The 20,645-nt window shown below is 41.2% G+C and overlaps 1 protein-coding gene across 1 annotated transcript in view; it reads left to right on the plus strand.

Annotated features, from left to right (window-relative positions):
* Window positions 1-20,645, plus strand: part of TRIP4 (thyroid hormone receptor interactor 4) — a 68,140-nt gene that overhangs the window by 11,525 nt on the left and 35,970 nt on the right. The window contains exons 5-9 of the mRNA XM_004056317.5: window positions 1,496-1,574; window positions 7,073-7,202; window positions 10,530-10,745; window positions 15,005-15,131; window positions 19,411-19,598. Coding sequence (XP_004056365.1) covers window positions 1,496-1,574; window positions 7,073-7,202; window positions 10,530-10,745; window positions 15,005-15,131; window positions 19,411-19,598 — 740 coding nt within the window. The remainder of the gene's footprint in view (window positions 1-1,495; window positions 1,575-7,072; window positions 7,203-10,529; window positions 10,746-15,004; window positions 15,132-19,410; window positions 19,599-20,645) is intronic.

Here is a 20,645-nt window from a genome sequence, read left to right on the forward strand (position 1 = left end):
GTGCCTGGTGGGACCCTTAATTTTTTCATATGCTCAGAATAAGCTGATAGACAATGGATGACCTGAAAAATGTAGTGTCTACCAATAAAAATGTCCATTAAATGGCAGTAAATCTCCTCCCATATGGAGCTTTCTCTTTAGAGCAAGCTCTTATAGCTGCTGGCAGGAACTCTGTGTGTCATTGAGGCAACTGCTAGGAAGTATTGTACAGTGTTTTCTCCTAGGTCCCTTGAAGTAATGTAAAGCAGATTGGCCTTGAAGTTTGTTTGTTTGTTTGTTTTTGAGATGGAGTCTCACTCTCTTGCCCAGCCTGCAGTGCAGTGGCTCACTGCAACTTCCGCCTCCTGGGTTCAAGTTCAAGTGATTCTCCTGCCTTAGCCTCTCAAGTAGCTGGGATTACAGGTGCCAACTACCACACCCAGCTAATTTTTGTATTTTTAGTAGAGACAGGGTTTCTCTATATTGACCACGCTCAATTGAACTCCTGACCTCAGGTGATCCACCTGCCTCAGCCTCCCAAAGTGCTGGGATTACAGGCATGAGCCACTGCACCTGGCCCTTGTTTGTTTTTTAGACAGAGTCTCAGGCTAGGCGTGCTGGCTTATGTCTGTAATCTCAGCACTTTGGGAGGCTGAGTTGGGAGGATGACTTGAGCCTAGGAGGTGGAGGTTGCAGTGAGCAGAGATGGTGCCACCGCACTCCAGTCTGGGTGACAAAGCCACACCCTGACTCAAAAAAAAAAAAGAAAAAAAGAAAAAATAATGTACTCTCAAAGGATAAATATTTCTCACTGTTGAGAATACTAGATAAAACATATGTGAATTTACCATAAAAAGCAACCCAGTTCTAATCATGAAGACCAAATCTGACAAGAGAAGTTAATTATAAGAAGATGTCTTATTAGAAAGAACCGGAAGCCAGGTATGTTGGCTGATGCCTATAATCCCATTGCTTTTGGAGGCTGAGGAGGGAAGACTGCTTGAGCCCAGGAGTTCAGGACCAGCCTGGGCAACATGGCAAAACCCCGTATCTACAAAGAAGTCCCAGCTCCTAAGTAGCTGGGACTACAGGCACACACCACCACGCCAGGCTAATTTTTGTATTTTTTTGTTGAAATGGGGTTTGGCCATGTTGCCCAGGCTGGTCTTGAATTCCTGCACTCAAGCAATCTGCCCACCTCAGCCTCCCAAAGTGTTGGGATTACAGTCATGAGCCACTGTGCCCAGCCTTTTTTTTTTTTTTCTAAACCATTAAGTCATTCAGGGACATGTGCAGTGATATAAGTTTTTTGTTTGGGTCATAAAAAAGAAATGGAAAGAGATCTGGAGAAAACTCATTTGCATTTTTATATTTTGGTGTGTTTGGATTAAAAAACACCAATAGTCTCATTATTTTATCATCATCTAGTGTGTAATTTCAGGTTACTTTTAGATATATCAAGAAAACAATATAATTTAACTGTTGGATCACATGTCTTACTCTTACTATTTTACAGGTGTGTACTCATGAGGAACAAGATATTTTACAACGTGACTCAAACAAGAGCCAGAAACTGCTAAAGAAACTCATGTCAGGTAGACAGCAGTCTTGTAATTGGATCACTGGGATGATGGGTACCTTGTTGCGTCTATGGTTGTTTCTCTTTTCTGTATCCTGGAGTGCAAGATGCAGTTTATTCACTCATTCTCAGTTTTTTTGGGGGGGTTTTTTTGGTTTGGTTTTGTTTTGTTTTGATGTGGAGTCTCACTCTTATCACCCAGGCTGGAGAGCAGTGACGCGATCTCGGCTTACTGCAACCTCCGCCTCCTGGGTTCAAGTGATTCTCCTGCCTCAAACTCCCTAGTAGCTGGGATTGCAGGCGTGTGCCACCACGCGTAGCTAATATTTACTTTTTTTTTTTTTTTTGAGATGGAGTCTCGCTCTGTCACCCAGACTGGAGTGTAGTGGCACTGACCTCGGCTGACTACAACCTCTGCCTTCTGGGTTCAAGCAATTCTCCTGCCTCAGCCTGCCAAGTAGCTGGGACTACAGGCACATGCCACCATGCCTGGCTAATTTTTTGTATTTTTTAGTAGAGATGGGGTTTCACCATGTTAGCCAGGATGGTCTTGATCTCCTGACCTCGTGATCCGCCCACCTTGGCCTCCCAAAGTGCTGAGATTACAGGCATAAGCCACCACGCCCAGCCAATATTTACATTTTTTTAGTAGAGGTGGGGTTTTGCCATGTTGGCCAGGCTGGTCTTGAACTCATGACCTCAAGTGATCTGCCTGCCTCGGCCTCCCAAAGCACTGGGATTACAGATGTGACCCACTGTGCCTGGCCTATTCACTCATTCTATAAGCATCTATTTTTTAGAAAAATTATTAAGACTACATAACATTGAACAGCAAAATAAATAATAGTATTACATTATAATCTAAATAAAATTAATATCCATGTGACCATACTTGTATAAATAACTGAATAAGTTAATAAAATGGAGAAAGGACAACTCTTCTTATAAAAGAATTCCAGTTAATAAAGTACAAGAAATGAAAATACTAGAAAATCACAATTAGAACACTACAGTAGTAACTGCCACAAGCACAATCCACCAATGGATGCTGAAATTATTGGTTGAAAGTTTAAGAACAAGAGATTTACAATCTCATGAAAGACAAGAAAAAATTGAAGAAACATCACAGATCGGAGTAGATTAAGGATATATATGACGACTAATTGCAGTATAGATCCAGTATTAGATCCTAGAATAGAAAAATGACATTAATGGGAAAAAAATGTTAAAATCCAAATAGTCTGTCTATAGTGTTATACTAATATTAATTTCTTAGTTTTGATAATTGTACTATGGTTTTGTAAGATGGTAACATTAAAGGAAGCTATGTGAAGGTTATATAGGAACTCTACTTATTTTCTAATTATTTTGTATGCCTTTTATGCTTGAAACACACCTGACAAAAATGGTTAAGGACATTTTTTTTTTTTTTGAGACGGAGTTTCACTCTTTTTGCCCAGGCTGGAGTGCAATGGTGTGATCTCAGCTCACCGCAGCCTTCGCCTCCCAGGTTCAAGCGATTCTTCTGCCTCAGCCTCCCCAGTAGGTGGGATTACAGGCATGCGTCACCACCCTGACTAATTTTGTATTTTTAGTAGAGACAGGGTTTCTCCATGTTGGTCAGGCTGGTATTGAGCTCCCGACCTCAGGTGTTCCACCCACCTCAGCCTCCCAAAGTGCTGGGATTAAGGTGTGAGCCAGCGCGCCCGGCCAACATTTTTTTTTTTTTTCTGAGACGGAGTTTTGCTCTTGTTGCCCAGGCTGGAGTGCAATGGCGCGATCTCAGCTCACTGCAACCTCTGCCACTTGGGTTCAAGTGATTCTCCTGCTTCAGCCTCTCAAGTAGCTGGGATTACAAGCGCATGCCACCTTGTCCAGCTAATTTTTTTGTATTTTTAGTAGAGATGGGGTTCTCCCATGTTGACTAGGCTGGTCTCGAACTCCTGACCTCAGGTGATCTGCCCACCTCAACCTCCCAAAGTGCTGAGATTACAGGCGTGAGCCACCGCACTTGGTCAGTTAAGGACATTATTTTTATTTATTTATTATTTATTTAGTTAGTTTTGAGATGGAGTCTCGCTCTGTCGCCCAGGCTGGAGTGTGGTGGCGTGATCTCGGCTCGCTGCAAGCTCCATCTCCCAGGTTCATGCCATTCTCCTGCCTCAGCCTCCTGAGTAGTTGAGACTGGCGACGCCCGCCACCATGCCCGGCTAATTTTTTTGTATTTTTTTAGTATAGACGGTGTTTCACCGTGTTAGCCAAGATGGTCTCGATCTCCTGACCTTGTGATCCACCTGCCTTGGCCTCCCAAAGTGCTGGGATTACAGGCGCGAGCCACCGCACCCCTATTTTTAATTTTTTTTAGACGGAGTCTCGCTCTGTCGCCTGGGCTGGAGTGCAGTGGCGCAATCTTGGCTGACTGCAACCTCCGCCTCCTGGGTTCAAGCAATTCTCCTGCCTCAGCCTGCCACGTAGCTGGGACTACAGGCGTGCACCACTACGCCCAGTTAAATTTTGTATTTTTAGTAGAGATGGGGTTTCACTATGTTGGTTGGCCATGGTGGTCTTGATCTCTTGACCTCGTGTTCCACCCGCCTTGGCCTCCCAAAGTGCTGGAATTACAGGCATGAGCCACTGCGCCCAGCAGTTAAGGACATTATTAAAAAGAAAAACAATATACTCATTACTCACTACTTACGCAAATATTTCATTTTGTTCCTACCTTGGTTCATAGTAGTTTTTGTTTTATATCGACAGATTGGTTGGGATTATAATGTAGTAATCTGTGTAAAAACATTTGTTTTTCCATTTTCCAACTAATTCATAATTAGCTGCCATTTTGCTATATATTCATAATTGTTTTTAGTAGCTAAAAATAGTCTTTTAACTTGGTTTATTATAGTATGATTATTTCATAATTACTGGATATTTGTTTCCAAATTTTAAATAATATCACAAATTGTCACCTTTATTAACATAGCTTTTGATTTACTTCCTTGTGATAAATTGCTAAGAATAATGTTACTATGTCAAATAATGTGTCTTTTTTTGACACTTGAGATGTATTTGCCAGATTATTTTGTCAAAATATATAAATAGCCGGGCATGGTGGCTCATGCCTGTAATCCTAGCACTTTGAGAGGCCGAGACGGGCGGATCACCTGAGGTTGGGAGTTTGAGACCAGCCTGACCAATGTGGAGAAACCCCGTCTCTACCAAAAATACAAAATTAGCCGTGCATGGTGGCACATGCCTATAATCCCAGCTACTCGGGAGACTGAGGCTGGGAATTGCTTGAACCCCGGAGGCGGAGGTTGCAGTGAGCTGAGATTGCACCATTGCACTCCAGCCTGGGCAACGAGAGTGAAACTCCATCTCAAAAAAAAAAAAATCATATTAATCTATAGCAATATTAGCATTGTACCCAGAATCCTGTTCACTCTTGAGTTTTGACATTTCAAATTTGTTTTAGTTGTAAAAGGCTGTAATTTTATTATTTTTTATTTTTATTTTTATTTATTTATTTGTTTTGAGACAGAGTCTCTGTCACCTAGGTTGGAGTGCAGTGGCGTGATCTTGGCTCACTGCAACTTCTGCCTCTCAGGTTCAAGCAATTCTCCTGCCTCAGCCTCCCAAGTAGCTGGGATTGCAGGCGCCTGCCACCACACCCAGCTAATTTTTGCATTTTTAGTAGAGACAGGGTTTTGCCATGTTGGCCAGGCCTCCTGACCTCAGGTGATCCACCCACCTTGGCCTCCCAAAATGCTGGGATTACAGGCATGAACCACCGCGCCCGGCCTGTAATTTTATTATTAATGAGGTTGCACATGCCTCTATGTTTTTTTCAATTAGATTTTAAGGTAATCATTCTGAGAAAAAATAGTTCTGATTGTACGTACTTTCCTTATTTGTTTGTTTGTTTTTAGACGGTCTCTGTCAGGCTGGAGTACATTGGTATGAACACATTTTACTGCAGCAATTCTCCTGCCTCAGCCTCCCAAGTAGCTGGATCTACAGGCTTGTACCACCGTGTCTGGCTAATTTTTAAATTGTTTGTACAGATGGGCTCTCACCGTGTTGCCCAGGCTAGTCTTGAACTCCTAGGCTCAAGTGATCCTCCCACCTCAGCCTCCCAAAGTGCTGCAATTACAGGAGTGAGCCACTGCACCCAGCCACCTAACCCATTTTGGAGCTTGGGTGTATCATAATCTATGGCTCTCTTTTCTGGGATATATAAATTTACAATATGCTGTCAAAGAAGAAAACACAACCATGGAATCAATGTTGGCTTTAGAGTTATACTCGAGCTCAGATTTTGTTTCTATGGTCTAATTTCTTTTTCTTTTCTTTTTTTTTTTTTTTTTTTTGAGATGGAGTCTTGCTCTGTCGCCCAAGCTGGAGTGCAGTGGCACGGTCTTGGCTCACTGTAAGCTCAGCATCCCAGGTTCACGCCATTCTCCTGCCTCAGCCTCCCAAGTAGCTGGGACTACAGGTGCCTGCCACCACGCCTGGCTAATTTTTTGTATTTTTAGTGGAGACAGGGTTTCACCGTGTTAGCCAGGATGGTCTCGATCTCCTGACCTCATGATCCGCCCGCTTCAGCCTCCCAAAGTGCTGGGATTACAGGCATAAGCCACTGCGCCCGGCCACTGGTCTAATTTCTAACTGTGTGAACTCAGTAAATTTATAGTCATCTCTGAACTTCAGTTACTTTATCTGTAAAATAAAGATAATACAAACTGTCTTACAGGGTTATTGCGAAAATTAAATAATGTATACTAAGTGACTCAGCATTTAGCAGGTTCTCATTAAACTGAAACTGTTCATTTTTTCTGCCCCTTTTGTGAAATTTTTCTTCCATTATTTAGTGTTTAGTTTTGATAATATAAACGTATATTTAGGCTGGCATAGTGGATCATGTCTGGAATCCCAGTACTTTGAGGTGCTGAGTTGGGAGGATTGCTTGAAGCCAGGACTTTGAGACCAGCCTGAGCAACATAGTGAGACCCGCCTCTCTACAAAAATTTAAAAATTCAGACACAATGGCATGTGCCTGTTGTCTCAGCTATTCAGGAGGCTGAGGTGGAAGGATCGCTTGAGCCTAAGAGTTTGAGACTGCAGTGAGCTATGATCACACTACTGCACTCCAGACTGGGCAACAGCATTAGATCCTGTCTTGAAAAAACGTATATTTAAAGGTAATATTGAGCAAATGTTTTTTTCACTGAGAAGGCGTTTTTATGTCACATTCTTAAATACTTTGGTGCCCTTAGTGAACCAAATTTTTGTAAAGGAAGAAAAGATCCCTGCCATTTATTGAAAACCTGTCGTGTCAAGCACTGCTTACTGCTGTACAGGTAAGGCCTGGACTGTGTACTTGTTTTCTGTAGAAATGAAGGCTCCAGGCCATCAGGCCAGAACCAGATCTTCTGATGTTTTGTTCTTTGTTGCACACTGGTACAACTAATTTGTACTTAGAGGCTGACACCATTTGACTTCCTTATTGTATTTCAGGAGTGGAGAATTCTGGAAAGGTGGACATCTCTACCAAGGACCTTCTTCCTCATCAAGAATTGCGAATTAAGTCTGGTCTGGAGAAGGCTATCAAGCATAAAGACAAACTGTTAGAGTTTGACAGAACTAGGTATGAAAGGGTTAGAATAACAAGTGCTACGAAATAAACTGTCCACAGATTCTGGCCATTATTTTGGTACTTGATACCTTCTCAAAGTGGAGTGTGAAAGAGTTTATAGCAAAAGAAGAGCCGGATGCTCTACATAGGAGGCCTACATCTTGTTTTTTAATCCACGTTTGAATAATATAGGCTCCCACGAAAAGAATCCTGTCCTGTAGCATTTTTTGATTCCTGGCAAATGTTAGTATATCCCCTGGACAGTTATGTGAGTTGACAGAATTCACCACTTGTTTTACTTGTAGCCATTCATTCAGTCACCTGTATTAGAGTACCTGTTATTTGCAAACTGTTAGGCTGGGCTCTGGAGAATCTGTAAGGAATTGCCTCTGGGAGAACACAGGTTATGCCCTATCATAGGAAGGCATGATTTACCCTTCTCCTTTACTTTGACTAAATTTGTGTTTTGATTCAATAATCAGCATATTAAAATACAACTAAATTAGCTTTATACTACTGCATTATTATTGTTTAGCCCATTGACTTTTCTTTAGGAGATAGATTTATGATAATTCTGTTTTTGACTTCCTCCTTACTTATATTTTTTTTTTCTTTTGAAAAAAATATTTGTTGAAAACCAGTTAGTGGTAAAAAATGTTTGGATAGGATTTATATGCTCCCTTCTCAAATGACTCTGAGGGTCCTCAGAGAGACCCTGAATCTCTTGTAACCTGAGAGTCTGTTGCTGACATTGTAATCATTTGATGGGACATTCCTGCTACTTCCAAACCATTTGCTATGAATACATGAGATAAGATTTAGAAAACTATTCCTTAAATAAACCCATCGCAAGGTGTATAACTCATATTCACTCTTCATCCTTTCAGTATCACATTTCATCCTACTCAGTAAAACGTATTATTAGAAATAGAAATGGGCCGGGCGCGGTGGCTCACGCCTGTAATCCCAGCTCTCAGGGAGGCTAAGAGGCGGGAGGATAGCTTGAGCCCAGGAGTTCGAGACCTACCTGGGCAATATAGTGAGACCCCGTTCTCCAGAAAAACGAAAAAAAAAAAAAAAAAAAAAAAGACAAAAGAAATAGAAATGGAAGCTGGGCACGGTGGCTCACACCTGTAATCCCGGCACTTGGGGAGGCCGAGGCAGGTGGATCACGAGATCAGGAGATCCAGACCATCCTGGCTAACACAGTGAAACCCCATCTCTACTAAAAATACAAAAAAATTAGCCAAGCGTGGTGGCAGGTGCCTGTAGTCCCAGGTACTCGGGAGGCTGAGGCAGGAGAATGGCATGAACCCAGGAGGCAGAGCTTGCAGTGAGCCAAGATTGTGCCACTGCACTCCAGCCTGGGCAACAGAGTGAGACTCTGTCTCAAAAAAAATAAAATAATAATAATAGAAATAGAAATAGAATGCACTTACTTTTTGATAAACAGAAAGTGGAAAAGGGTCTCTCCCTATTGTTGCTGTTTTGCTGGTGTATTCATGGATACCAGTTTCATTATCTAGGTTTTTGTATAAGACCAATTTCCACCAGGCACAGTGGCTCACGCCTGTAATCCTAGCACTTTGGGAGGCCAAGGCAGACGGATTGCTTGAGCCTGTAAGTTTGAGAGCAGCCTGGGCAGCATAGCAAAACCCTGTCTGTACAAAAAATACAGAAATTAGCCAGGAGTAATGTTACATGCCTGTAATCCCAGCTACTTGGGAGGCTGAGGTGGGAGTATTGATTGAGACTGGGAGGTGGAGGTTACAGTGAGGCGAGATTAATCCAGTGCACTCCAGCCTGGGTGTCACAGCGAGATTGTCTCAAAAAAAAAAAAAAAAAAATTCCTCCAGAGTACTGTTAAAAAAGTTTCTACTCTAAGTCTGCTTTATTTTTGTTTTTTTTTTTTTTGATCTGCCAGCTTCGGCCTCCCAAAGTGCTGGAATTACAGGTGTGAGCCACCGTGCCTGGCCTAAGAAGACAATTTTTTTTTTTTTTTTTTTTTTTTGAGATGGAGTCTTGCTCTGTCGCCTGGGCTGCAGTGCAGTGGCGCCATCTCGGCTTACTGCAAGCTCCGCCTCCCGGACTCACGCCATTCTCCCGCCTCAGCCTCCTGAGTAGCTGGGACTACAGGCGCCCGCCACCACACCCAGCTAATTTTTTTGTATTTTTAGTAGAGACGGGGTTTCACCGTGTTAGCCAGGATGGTCTCAAGCTCCTGACCTTGTGATCCGTCCGCCTCAGCCTCCCAAAGTGTTGGGATTACAGGTGTGAGCCACCGTGCCCGGCTGACAAAATTTTTTTATAATTCTAGCTGAGTATGAAAATTTGAAGCCAATATATGAATCTAACTTCAGTATTTCCCTTATGTCTATTTATGTCACTATTTGTAATTATGGGGAAACTTAATCTTAACTGGATTTATGACATTGGAGTAATCACTCAACTTCTATGAGCCCCAGGTTTATTATATGTAGAATTAGAGAGTTAGACCATCAAGATTCCTTCCAGGTTTTAGTTTCTCTGTCAGTATGATCTTAGAGATAGGCCTGATTGTCATATTTTGGAACTTGGCCCCAGTGCATTAGTGAGAGCCTGCAAAGTGGGGTATAGGTAATGACATATAGTAGTAGGGTAATAGAATGTCTTAAGAGTAAATAGTTGGCCAGGCACAGTGGCTCACACCTGTAATCCTAGCACTTTGGGAGGCCAAGGTGGGTGGATCACGAGGTCAGGAGTTCAAGACCAGCCAAGCCAAGATGGTGAAACCCCATCCCTACTAAAAATACAAAAATTAGCCAGGCATGGTGTTGCACCTATAATCCCAGCTACTCAGGTGGCTGAGGCAGAGAACTGCTTGAACTGAGGAGGCAGTCACACCACTGCACTCCAGCCTGAGCGACAGAACGAGACTCTGTCTCAAAAAAAAAAAAAGGTAAATAGTTAAGCTACAGAACTGAGACTTCAGCATAGAACTCCAGTAAGCAAATAAGCCTAGCAAGAATAGGCTGGATCCCAGTTACAGAGGGACTAGGATATTTAGTAAGCTGTCAAACTTGAACTCAGATGCAGCAAAACCAGGCTGAAGCCCAGCTTTCAGAAGGTAGAGGCTGGACTAATATGAAAGGTAGAAGGAAAATGGATTATGGTGCTCTTTTCTTGCCTGAGGTTGAGATAAGTTCTAGGAGCTGAGCCTACACTGGAGATAAAACATGCAGAGCTTGACCTGATTTTGGAACATATTTGAGATATTAAGTTACCTTGAAACTGTTTTCCAATAATCGGTCCTTATTTGTCAACAGATGACCTAATTACCATGTGTTCCCTTTTTCTCAGTATTCGAAGGACCCAAGTCATTGATGATGAGTCAGATTACTTTGCCAGTGATTCTAACCAATGGTTGTCCAAACTTGAGCGGGAAACCTTGCAGAAGCGAGAGGAGGAGCTGAGAGAACTTCGACACGCCTCTCGACTTTCTAAGAAGGTCACCATTGACTTTGCAGGAAGGAAGATCCTGGAAGAAGAAAATTCACTAGCAGAGTATCATAGCAGGTAAGTGAGCAGCACTAGAAAGGGTCTCAAAGAAGGAATAGGTTGACCATAAAGGATTTTCCCTTTCTAGTGGATCTTTTATTTTTGTTGATTTAAAAAATGTGTTTATTTGGAACAGAAAACATGTTAAGAATAGCTAAGAAAAAATGTTTAAATGAACACTCCTACCAGATAATTACTGATTTTTGTGGGTTTTTTTTTTTTTTTTTTTTTTTTTTTTGAGGTGGAGTCTCGCTTTGTTGCCCAGGCTGGAGTGCAGTGGCCTGATCTTGGCTCACTGCAACCTCCGCCTCCCAGGTTCAAGCCATTCTCCTGCCTCAGCCCCTTGAGTAGCTGGGATTACAGGTGCCCACCACCATGCCCAGCTAATTTTTGTATTTTTAGTAGAGACAGGTTTTCACCATGTTGGCCAGGCTGGTCTCAAACTACTGACCTCAAGTGATCCGCCTACCTCAGCCTCCGAAAGTGCTGGGATTATAGGCATGAGTCACCATGCTCAGCAAAAAAAAGTTTTTAAAACAATGAGATATAGTATGGGCACAGAAATAGATCAATGAAACAGAATCCAGAAAGAGATTGGTATGTTTACATTGTGTTTGTATGTGTGCACGGGTGTGTGTATATATGTATGTGAGTTTAGTAATCAATAAAGCTAACATTTTTAATCACTAAAGAAATAATTAAATATGTTATTTTGGGATAATTGCCTGTTTAGAAAAAAATCTAGGTAATGTCTTTATCTCAGACCATTCTATGATGCTGTAATAAGTTTCACTAAAGAGTTAAATATAAACAATATAAAGGGATCAGAAAGAAATACAGAATTATAGGAGAATATAATTATAGTCTTGGTGTGATAAAGCTCTTCCTAAGCAAGATACAAAATCCTGAAGTCATGAAGATATAAGATATTTTAAATAAAAAAGACAGTACCAAGTTGGAAGAAAATATTTTAAGTGGTTTTAACAGTCAAAGGAACAATATCCATACTATATAAGTAAGAACTCTTGCAAATTAAAAGAAAACGACCAAAAACTCCAGCAGAAAAATGGACAAAAAACTAAAAACAATTTACAAGTGGGGAAGTACAAATAGCCAGTAACATTTGAAAAGATGTTTAACTAGCAATCAGGAAATACAGATTTTAAAACAATATATCAATTTTCTTTGGCTCATCAAATTTGGCTTAAATTTTTTTTTAAAAGATAATATTGCATATTGTGTGGGTATAGAAAAATGGGGATATTCTGTTACTGTGAATGGGAGTATTAAAATGATGCAGCCTACATACTGTATGATTTTAACTATTCAGTAGTTCCAGGGATTAGAAGAGAGGGAGGAATAAATAGAAGGAGCACAGAGAAGATTTTTAAAGCAGTGAAACTACTCTGTATGTAGTTATAATGGTAAATACATGTCATTATAAATTTGTCCAAACCCATAAATTGTACAATACCAGGAGTGAACGCTAATGTAAACTATGGCTTTTGGGTGATAATGATGTGTCAATGTAGGTTGATCAGTTGTAACAAATGTACCACTCTGGTGAGGGATGCTAATAATGGGGGAGGCTATGTATTTGGGAGGTCTCGGGGAATGTGGATAACCTCTGTATATTACTCTCAATTTTGCTCTGAACCTAAAACTGCTCTAAAAAATAAAGCCTAAGGCTGGTTGCGGTGGCTCACAACTGTAATTTCAGCACTTTGGGAGGCCAAGGTGGGAGGATCACTTGAGGCCAGGAGTTCAAGACCAGCCTGGGCAACATATCGAGACCCCACCTTAAAAAAAAGTCTATTAACATAACTACATAAACAAAAAAGTTACAACTTTTTAGAAGAGAATATTTAAATTGTGCATACTTTTTTTTTTTTTTGAGATGAAGTCTCGCTCTGTTGCCCAGGCTGGAGTGCAGTGGCGCGATCTTGGCTCACTGCAAGCTCCGCCTCCCAGATTCACGCCATTCTCCTGACTCAGCCTCCCAAGTAGCTGGGACTACCGACGCCCGCCACCACGCCTGGCTAATTTTTTTTGTAGTTTTAGTAGAGACAGGGTTTCACCATGTTAGCCAGGATGGTCTCAATCTCCTGACCTCGTGATCCACCCGCCTTGGCCTCCCAAAGTGCTGGGATTACAGGCGTGAGCCACCGCGCCCGTCACTAAATTGTGCATACTTTTGACTTATCAGCTACACACCAGATATCAAGATAATTTCCTTTTCCCTTGTCAAAGATATTTTTAAAAATTTGCCATTCTCAGACATGAAAAATAGTATTTCATTCTAATTTTTATTCACATTCCTTTGCTTTAGTTGTATGTTAGTAAGTTTGAGTGTTCTAAAAATGTATTCATTTGCTTTTTTACTATTTCTTTTATAGAGATTCTAGAGTTCTGGATATACTTATCATTATACTGTGTCAAATTTATTCCTCTCTTTCAGACCTCACTCTCCCCATGCTATTTTAGACTTACCTCATCATACAAATTCTTATACTTTTTAAAAGCTTCAGGCCTTTGTTTCTGATTTTTCTTTGGTTTGGAAATTCCTCCCCCAGTCTTTGCATTTCACATACCTACCTCTCCCTTGAACCTACATGATACAACATGTTGGATGATGGAATAATAACCACTAAATGGATTGTGCCTGTTTCATAGTAATTATTACATCCCCTCATGTATCATTCATCATCTATACGGCTTTCTTAAATCTGCCACTTGGATTGAAAGCCTCTTTAAAAAAAAAAAAAAAAGCCTCTTGAAGGCAGGAACAATGTCTTCCCCACCTTTTAAGCTGCCTTATATATGAGATATTCCTAACAAACATATATTGAATTGAATTGAAGGTCAAGTTTAGCCTTTCCTGTTAGTTGAAGCTTTTCATTATGTTGTGCCTCACAATTATTATTGTTATCCACAAACGTTTTGTCAAGCATCCAACAGGAGTATTGAATAGAGTAGCAAGTACTGTAGAGCTATAGAATCAATTAAGATAGGGTTCCTTCAGGGCTTATGATCTCTTACTAACTAACCAGTAGGTTTCCACAATCTTTAAATGAAAATCATCACATTCTTTTATAGGTTTAGAGCCAGATATCCAATGCCAACATCATAGGCATGGGATAACAGGGGATGTATCCAATGATTATTTAGATAGTGGGTACTATAGGACCTTAGAGAAAGGATTAAGCATTTTTGTGCTGGGCCAGTAGGGTACCTCTTTATAACTTCTGAGCCTTCAAGCAAAGATAGAATGCAGACTAGCAAGAAGGAGTGGAGAAAGGACTGCTGAGTAGGCAGAGGAATAACTGTATAGGTTGTATTGAGAAGATGAGCTGCCGTAGAATACTCTTCTGTGGGTCAGGGTATTCCTAGGCAACTTTTTTTTTTCTTTTTGTGACAGGGCCTTATTGACTATTGCCCAAGCTGGAGGGCAGTGGCACATTGAACTCCTGGGCTCAAGTGATTCTCCCATCTCATCCTCCCAAGTAGCTAGAACTACAGGTGTGAGCCACCATGCCCAGCTAATTTATTTTTTGTAGAACCAGGGTCTCTCTATGTTGCCCAAGCTGGTCTCAAACTCCTGGCCTCAAGTGATCCGCCCTCTTTGGCCTATGATAGTGTTGGAATTACAGGCAAGAGCCACCACTCCTGGCCTCTAGGCAGCTTTTCTGGTCTTGGCATGTTTAATGATCTTGTTGAGCAGGTGAATGACTGTAGCGTGCCGTATGTATTTTCTTGGTATTCTGGAACTTTTATTTATTTTTATTTTTTTTAAATTTTTTGAGACAGAGTCTCACTCTGTTGCCCAGGCTGGAGTCCAGTGGCACGATCTCGGCTCATTGCAACCTCCTCCGCAGTTTCAAGTGATTCTTCTGCCTCAGCCTCCCGAGTAGCTGGGACTACAGGCGTGTACCACCATGCTCAGCTAATTTTTGTATTTTTAGTAGAGATGGGGTTTCACCATGTTGGCCAGGATGGTCTTGATTCCTTGACCTTGTGATCCCACCTCCTTGGCCTCCCAAAGTGCTGGAATTACAGGAGTGAGCCACTGTGCCTGGCCATTCTGCGATATTCATTAACTCATATTCCTTAGGGATTTTGGTGTGAGAAGGAAGTTGGAGTGGGGAGTAGGGAAGGTCATCCATAGACTCCTCTTTATATTCCAAATTTTATTACTATTAAAGCATTTTATGTTGGTGGTAAGCATTCTGAGCATAGAACATTACCAATTGTTGCATCCTTTTGGTTTATTATCACAGACTAGATGAGACAATACAGGCCATTGCCAATGGAACCTTGAACCAGCCACTGACCAAATTGGATAGATCTTCTGAAGAGCCTTTGGGAGTTCTGGTAAATCCCAACATGTACCAGTCCCCTCCCCAGGTTAGTGCACTTTTGCTCTAACTGTTAATAAGAAGTTTGGCCCCAATTTTGCCTTCTTTTAAGTATGTCGATTTCATAGACTTTAGACACCAATCAGCTCTCTCAACACACCTGCCAACCTTATTCTCTGGCCCACATTTTTTCCATTTTTATTGCAGTACTTCTGACAAATTGACTTGTTTTATCTTCCAAGTATTTCCCAAGAAAGGGTTTTGTTAAGTACTGTAGAAATTTAGACAGAAATTCCATGGTTCTTTTGTTAATGCTCTTTCTCTTTTTTTTTTTTTTGAGATAGACTCTCACTCTTTTGCCCAGGCTGGAGTGCAGTGGCATGATCTCGGGTCACTGCAACCTCCGCCTCCCAGGTTCAAGCTATTCTCCTGCCTCAGCCTCCTGAGTAGCTGGGACTACAGGTGCCCACCACCACGCCCAGCGAATTTTTTGTATTTTTTAATAGAGACAGGGTTTCACCGTGTTAGCCAGGATGGTCTAGATCTCCTGACCTCGTGATCTACCTGCCTCAACCTCCCAAAGTGCCCAGCTATCAATGGGTTTTATAGGGAAGCTGGCATTCATTAAAAGTAAATATTCACCGGGCGCACTTTGGGAGGCTGAGGTGCGCAGATTGCTTGAGCCTGGGAGTTCTAGACCAGCCTGAGCAACATGGCGAAACCCCGTCTCTACTAAAAATACAAAAATTAGCTGGGCATGGTGGCGTGGTGCCTGTAGTCCCAGCTACTTAGGAGGCTGAGTCGGGAGAATCACCTGAGCCCAGGAGGCAGAGGTTGCAGTGAGCTATGATCATGCCACTGCACTCCAGCCTGGGCGACAGAGTGAGACCCTGTCTCAAAAAAAAAAAAAAGCAAATATTTTTGAAAAATGTATGTTTGGGAATGGTGGAGAAAAAAATTCCAGGCAGAATGAATTGTAGGAACAAAGGCATGTGTACACAAAAACATGGGATATAGATATAGGAATTTCCAAGCACACAAATCTGGAGAGGGAATTTCCAGGCAGAAGGTACAACACATACAAAGGCTCAGCAGCGTGAGAGCATTGCAGGTTTGGGGAATCACAAGTAATTAACTATTGTTATGGACTGATAAGTGTATTAGTTTCCTAGGGCTGCTGTAACAAGGTACCACAAATTAGGTGACCTAAAACAACAGAAATTTATTCTCCCATACCTGGAGGCTAAAAGCCCGAAATCAAGGTGTTGGAAAGACTACATTCCCTCTGAAGGCTTTACAGGAGAATGCTTTCCTACCTCTTTAAGCTTCTGGTGGCTCTAGGTGTCTTTTGCCTTGTAGCTCATCACTCTAATCTCTGCCTCTGTCTTCACATGGACTTCTTCCCCATGTGTGTCTCTGTCACTGTGTGCTCTCTCCTCTTACAAAGATACAAGTCATTGGATTTAGGGCCTACTATAATCTAATATAACCTCATCTTAAACTGATTACACCTGTAAAGATTATTTCCAAATAAGGTTGTATTCACAGATTCCATGAAGGTGGACGTTGATTTTGGGGGGATACTACTCAACCCAGTACAGTAAGCAACATCTGATCATGAAAGATTTTTTGTCTTATGCTAATGAGTTTAGGTTTTGCCCTAAAGTAGGCAAAGAAGGGTTCTGGAAGAATTTTAACAGAAGATTGGCATGGCTTCCATGCCTACATAGAGAATGGATTGGAGGGAAGAGTAAGTAAGATTAGAAGCTGAGAAATTGCCAAGGTAGTCATTGCAATAGCACCATGGAAAGATGATGCCAGCCCAAATTAGTGTTAAAGCACTAGTGGAGCAGTAGAGAGTTATTTAAAGACCAAAAGTGGGAGCCGGGCCTGAGATGTAGTGATACATATCTATAGTCCCAGATACTTGGGAAGCTGAGGTGGGAGGATCACTTGAGACCAGGAGTTGGAGGCTGCAGTGAGCTATGATTAAGCCACCACACTCCAGCCTGGATGACACAGTGAGACCCCATTTCTAAAAAAAAATAATTATCATCATAAAGACAAAATGTAGATGAAGAGACCTGCTGGCAGATTCTTTAATAGTATTATCAAAAGATAATGAGGAATTAATTTAGGAAAGCGGCTGTGTAATTAGAGGGAACAGCTGTAGTAGAAATAGAAAAAATAATTTGGGCCTCAAGATTGTTCACATACCAACATTTTATGAAATTATTTATTTCCAGCCAGGTGTGGTGGCTCACGTCTGTAATCCTAGCATTTTGGGAGGCTGAGGAAGGAGGATCACTTGAAGCCAGGAGGTCAAGACCAGCTTGGGCAACAGAGCAAGACAGTGTCTCAAAAAAATTTTTTTTAAAAGAAATTATTTATTTACCCTATAATGGATCAATTCTTTTTCCTCTTTGGTCCTCTGTAAAAACTTCTATCTCCTATTTCGTATGTAGTCAATTCTGCCTTATGTTTTGAATAGTTATTTATGTGTCTGTCTTCCACTAGGCTTTAAGTTCCTTGCAAGCAAGAACCATATCTTTTTCATATTTTATGTCTCCCTAGTTAATGTGCTTTTCACAGTTAAGTACTCAATAAATGTGTATTTAATTTGTAAAAATGTGTATTTTTAAGATATGCCACAATTGACAAGAATCATAAAATTGTATGGCAGAAAGATCCTTAGAAATTTATTTAGTCCAACTTCATCCTTTTCCAGTTTGAAAAACTGAAATCTTTAGGGGTTAAATGCCTAGGGTTTCGACTACCACTAGAAGTTTTTTCCTATAAGTTATTTTATGTTCATTTTTATTTATTTTTGAGACAGGATATTGTTCTGTCATCCAGGCTAGAGTGCAGTGGTATGATCACAGCTCACTGCAGCCTCCACCTCCCAGGCTCGAGAGATCCTCCCATCTCAGCTTCTCAAGTGGCTCAGACTACAGTAGCCACGTGCCATCATACCTTACTAATTTGTATATTTTTTTGTAGAGAAGGAGTTTCACCTTGTTGCCCAGGTTGGTCTTAAACTTCTGGGCTCAAGCGATCCTCCTGCCTTGGCCTCCTTAAGTGCTGGGATTACAGACATCGGCCATCATGCCTGGCCCTTATTATTATTTTTAAAGACACAGGACCTCACCATGTTGCCCAGGCTGGCCTTGAACTTATGGGCTCAAGTGATCCTCCTACCTCACCTCCTGAGTAGCTAGTGAAGCTACAGACATGCTTCACTGTGTTCAGCTTTATAAATTATTAATTTTTTTAAAAAGATAACCCCAAATATCATCATGCTAATCTTTATTTTTAAATTTTAATTTTGGAGCACATGGAAGAAACATTAACCTTTGCCATTCTCTGTCTGAACTGTTGCCAAGACTCTTCACTCTCCTGTAATTACCTGTACCTTATAATTCTCTATTCTTTTTATGTGATGGGAGCCCTGTTTTAGTAGTCCTCCACCCTCTCTTTCAGGAGACAAGTTCTTCATTTCAGGGTAAGAGAATATTTCATGCATCCAGTAGTCAGAACTGCTGCCTCTGACCTGACAACATCTGTTTGGCTTTGTCATGGTGCCAGCATGTGACACTGCCCCTAAGCACATGCAGAATTGTGGACCAAAATGTTGAACCTTCATTTAGCTCACAGAATTCTATTGGAAAATTATCCAGAACCAAGTATGGATCATTAAGTATAAATTGGAAATAATTATAGCTCTTTTGGTCTGATATTTGTGCTGTTGCTGGAATTAGTAAGCATTGTATGGAGATTTCAACATTCTAATTATTCTTTAAGATGGGCCTTGTTATCATACCTGAGACTTCTACTGAATGTATACTATCTCTACCCTTTTGGCCTTATTGCAGACAAAGATGGGATTATTTTTCATTTGTTGTTGTTGTTGTTGTTCTGAGACAGAGTCTCACTCTCTTGCCCAGGCTGGAGTGCAGTGGCACAATCTTGGCTCATTGCAACCTCCACCTCCTGGGTTCAAATGATTCTCCTGCCTCTGCCTCCTGAGTAGCTGGGATTATAGGCACCTGCCACCACGCCCGGCTAATTTTTGTAGTTTTAGTAGAGATGGGGTTTCACCATGTTAGCCAGACTGGCCTAGAACTCCTGACCTCAAGTGATCCACCCGCCTTGGCCTCTCAAAGTGCTGGGATTACAGGCGTGAGCCACGATGCCCGGCCTGGGATATATTTTTCTAAGAAAAATGTTCCCAATATGATTTCCTCATTATTAGCATTCGCATCATTTTGTCTACCTACCCCAGATTCTTGCCTTATAAGACAGAACTGTATGTTTGTTTTTCTGTGTAGTGGGTTGACCACACAGGTGCAGCCTCACAGAAGAAGGCTTTCCGTTCTTCAGGATTTGGACTAGAGTTCAATTCATTTCAGCACCAGTTGCGAATCCAGGATCAAGAATTTCAGGAAGGCTTTGATGGTGGCTGGTGCCTCTCTGTACATCAGCCCTGGGCTTCTCTGCTTGTCAGAGGGATTAAAAGGTAAGAATAAAAATGAATCTGGGCAGTGGAAGATCTTAGAGTGACATAAATTTAATTTAGAAATATGAATTGGAATTAGTTTTCCTCAATCTAGTGATGATTTATAATACTCTTCAATAAATAGAACTTTGAACAACATATTCATGTTACTGACTTGGTAGCAGTATATTTTAAAATTAATTTCAAAACATTTAAATTGACAAATATAGTAGTAGTTTTTGTACTGAATAGCTTAAACAAACTGAGCATAAAAAAGCTAAGAAACAAAGTCATAACAAAGATAGAAGACTAATTTTTTCATCTTTGGAAGGATATCTATTGAAAAATCTTCTCTTGGCTTTGCTTTGGAATATACTACTAAGCAACCTTAATAATTTGATCCTATTTGAAACATAGTTTAGATGCCTGTTTACTTAGTAAGATACCAGCATAACTGATTTTATTTTCCTGTCCATATATCTAACTATTAATCTGGCTAATAATATTGAGAAACTATTTTATTACAAAATCCTTTTCTACAAAAGTAGGGGAAATTGAGATAAGTAGAGGTATTATACAGCTGAGTTACACCTGTTACTGATAATAATATTTAATAGCTTACTATTCCGTGGTGTCTTGTGTTTTTTTCTTTTCTTTTCTTTTTTTTTAAAGACCGAGTCTCGCTCTGTCGCCAGGCTGGAGTGCAGTGGCGCGGTCTCGGCTCACTGCAACCTCCGCCTCCCAGGTTCACGCCATTCTCCTGCCTCAGCCTCCCAGGTAGCTGGGACTGCAGGCGCCCGCCACCACACCTGGTTAATTTTTTGTATTTTTAGTAGAGACAGGGTTTCACCGTGTTAGCCAGGCTGGTCTCGATCTCCTGACCTCGTGATCCGCCCGCCTCGGCCTCCCAAAGTGCTGGGATTACAGACGTGAACCACCGCACCCGGTGTGTTTGTTTCTTAATTCAGTTTTTAAAAATAGTGTTTTTCTTGGCTTTTACTATCCATGTAAATGGAAAACTGTAAAGCACAGAAAAGTAGCTAGAAAAAGAAAGATTACCTATAATCC

The sequence above is a fragment of the Gorilla gorilla genome, chromosome 16 (genome assembly GCF_029281585.2).
Source record: "Gorilla gorilla gorilla isolate KB3781 chromosome 16, NHGRI_mGorGor1-v2.1_pri, whole genome shotgun sequence".
NCBI classification, from domain to species: Eukaryota; Metazoa; Chordata; class Mammalia; order Primates; family Hominidae; genus Gorilla; species Gorilla gorilla.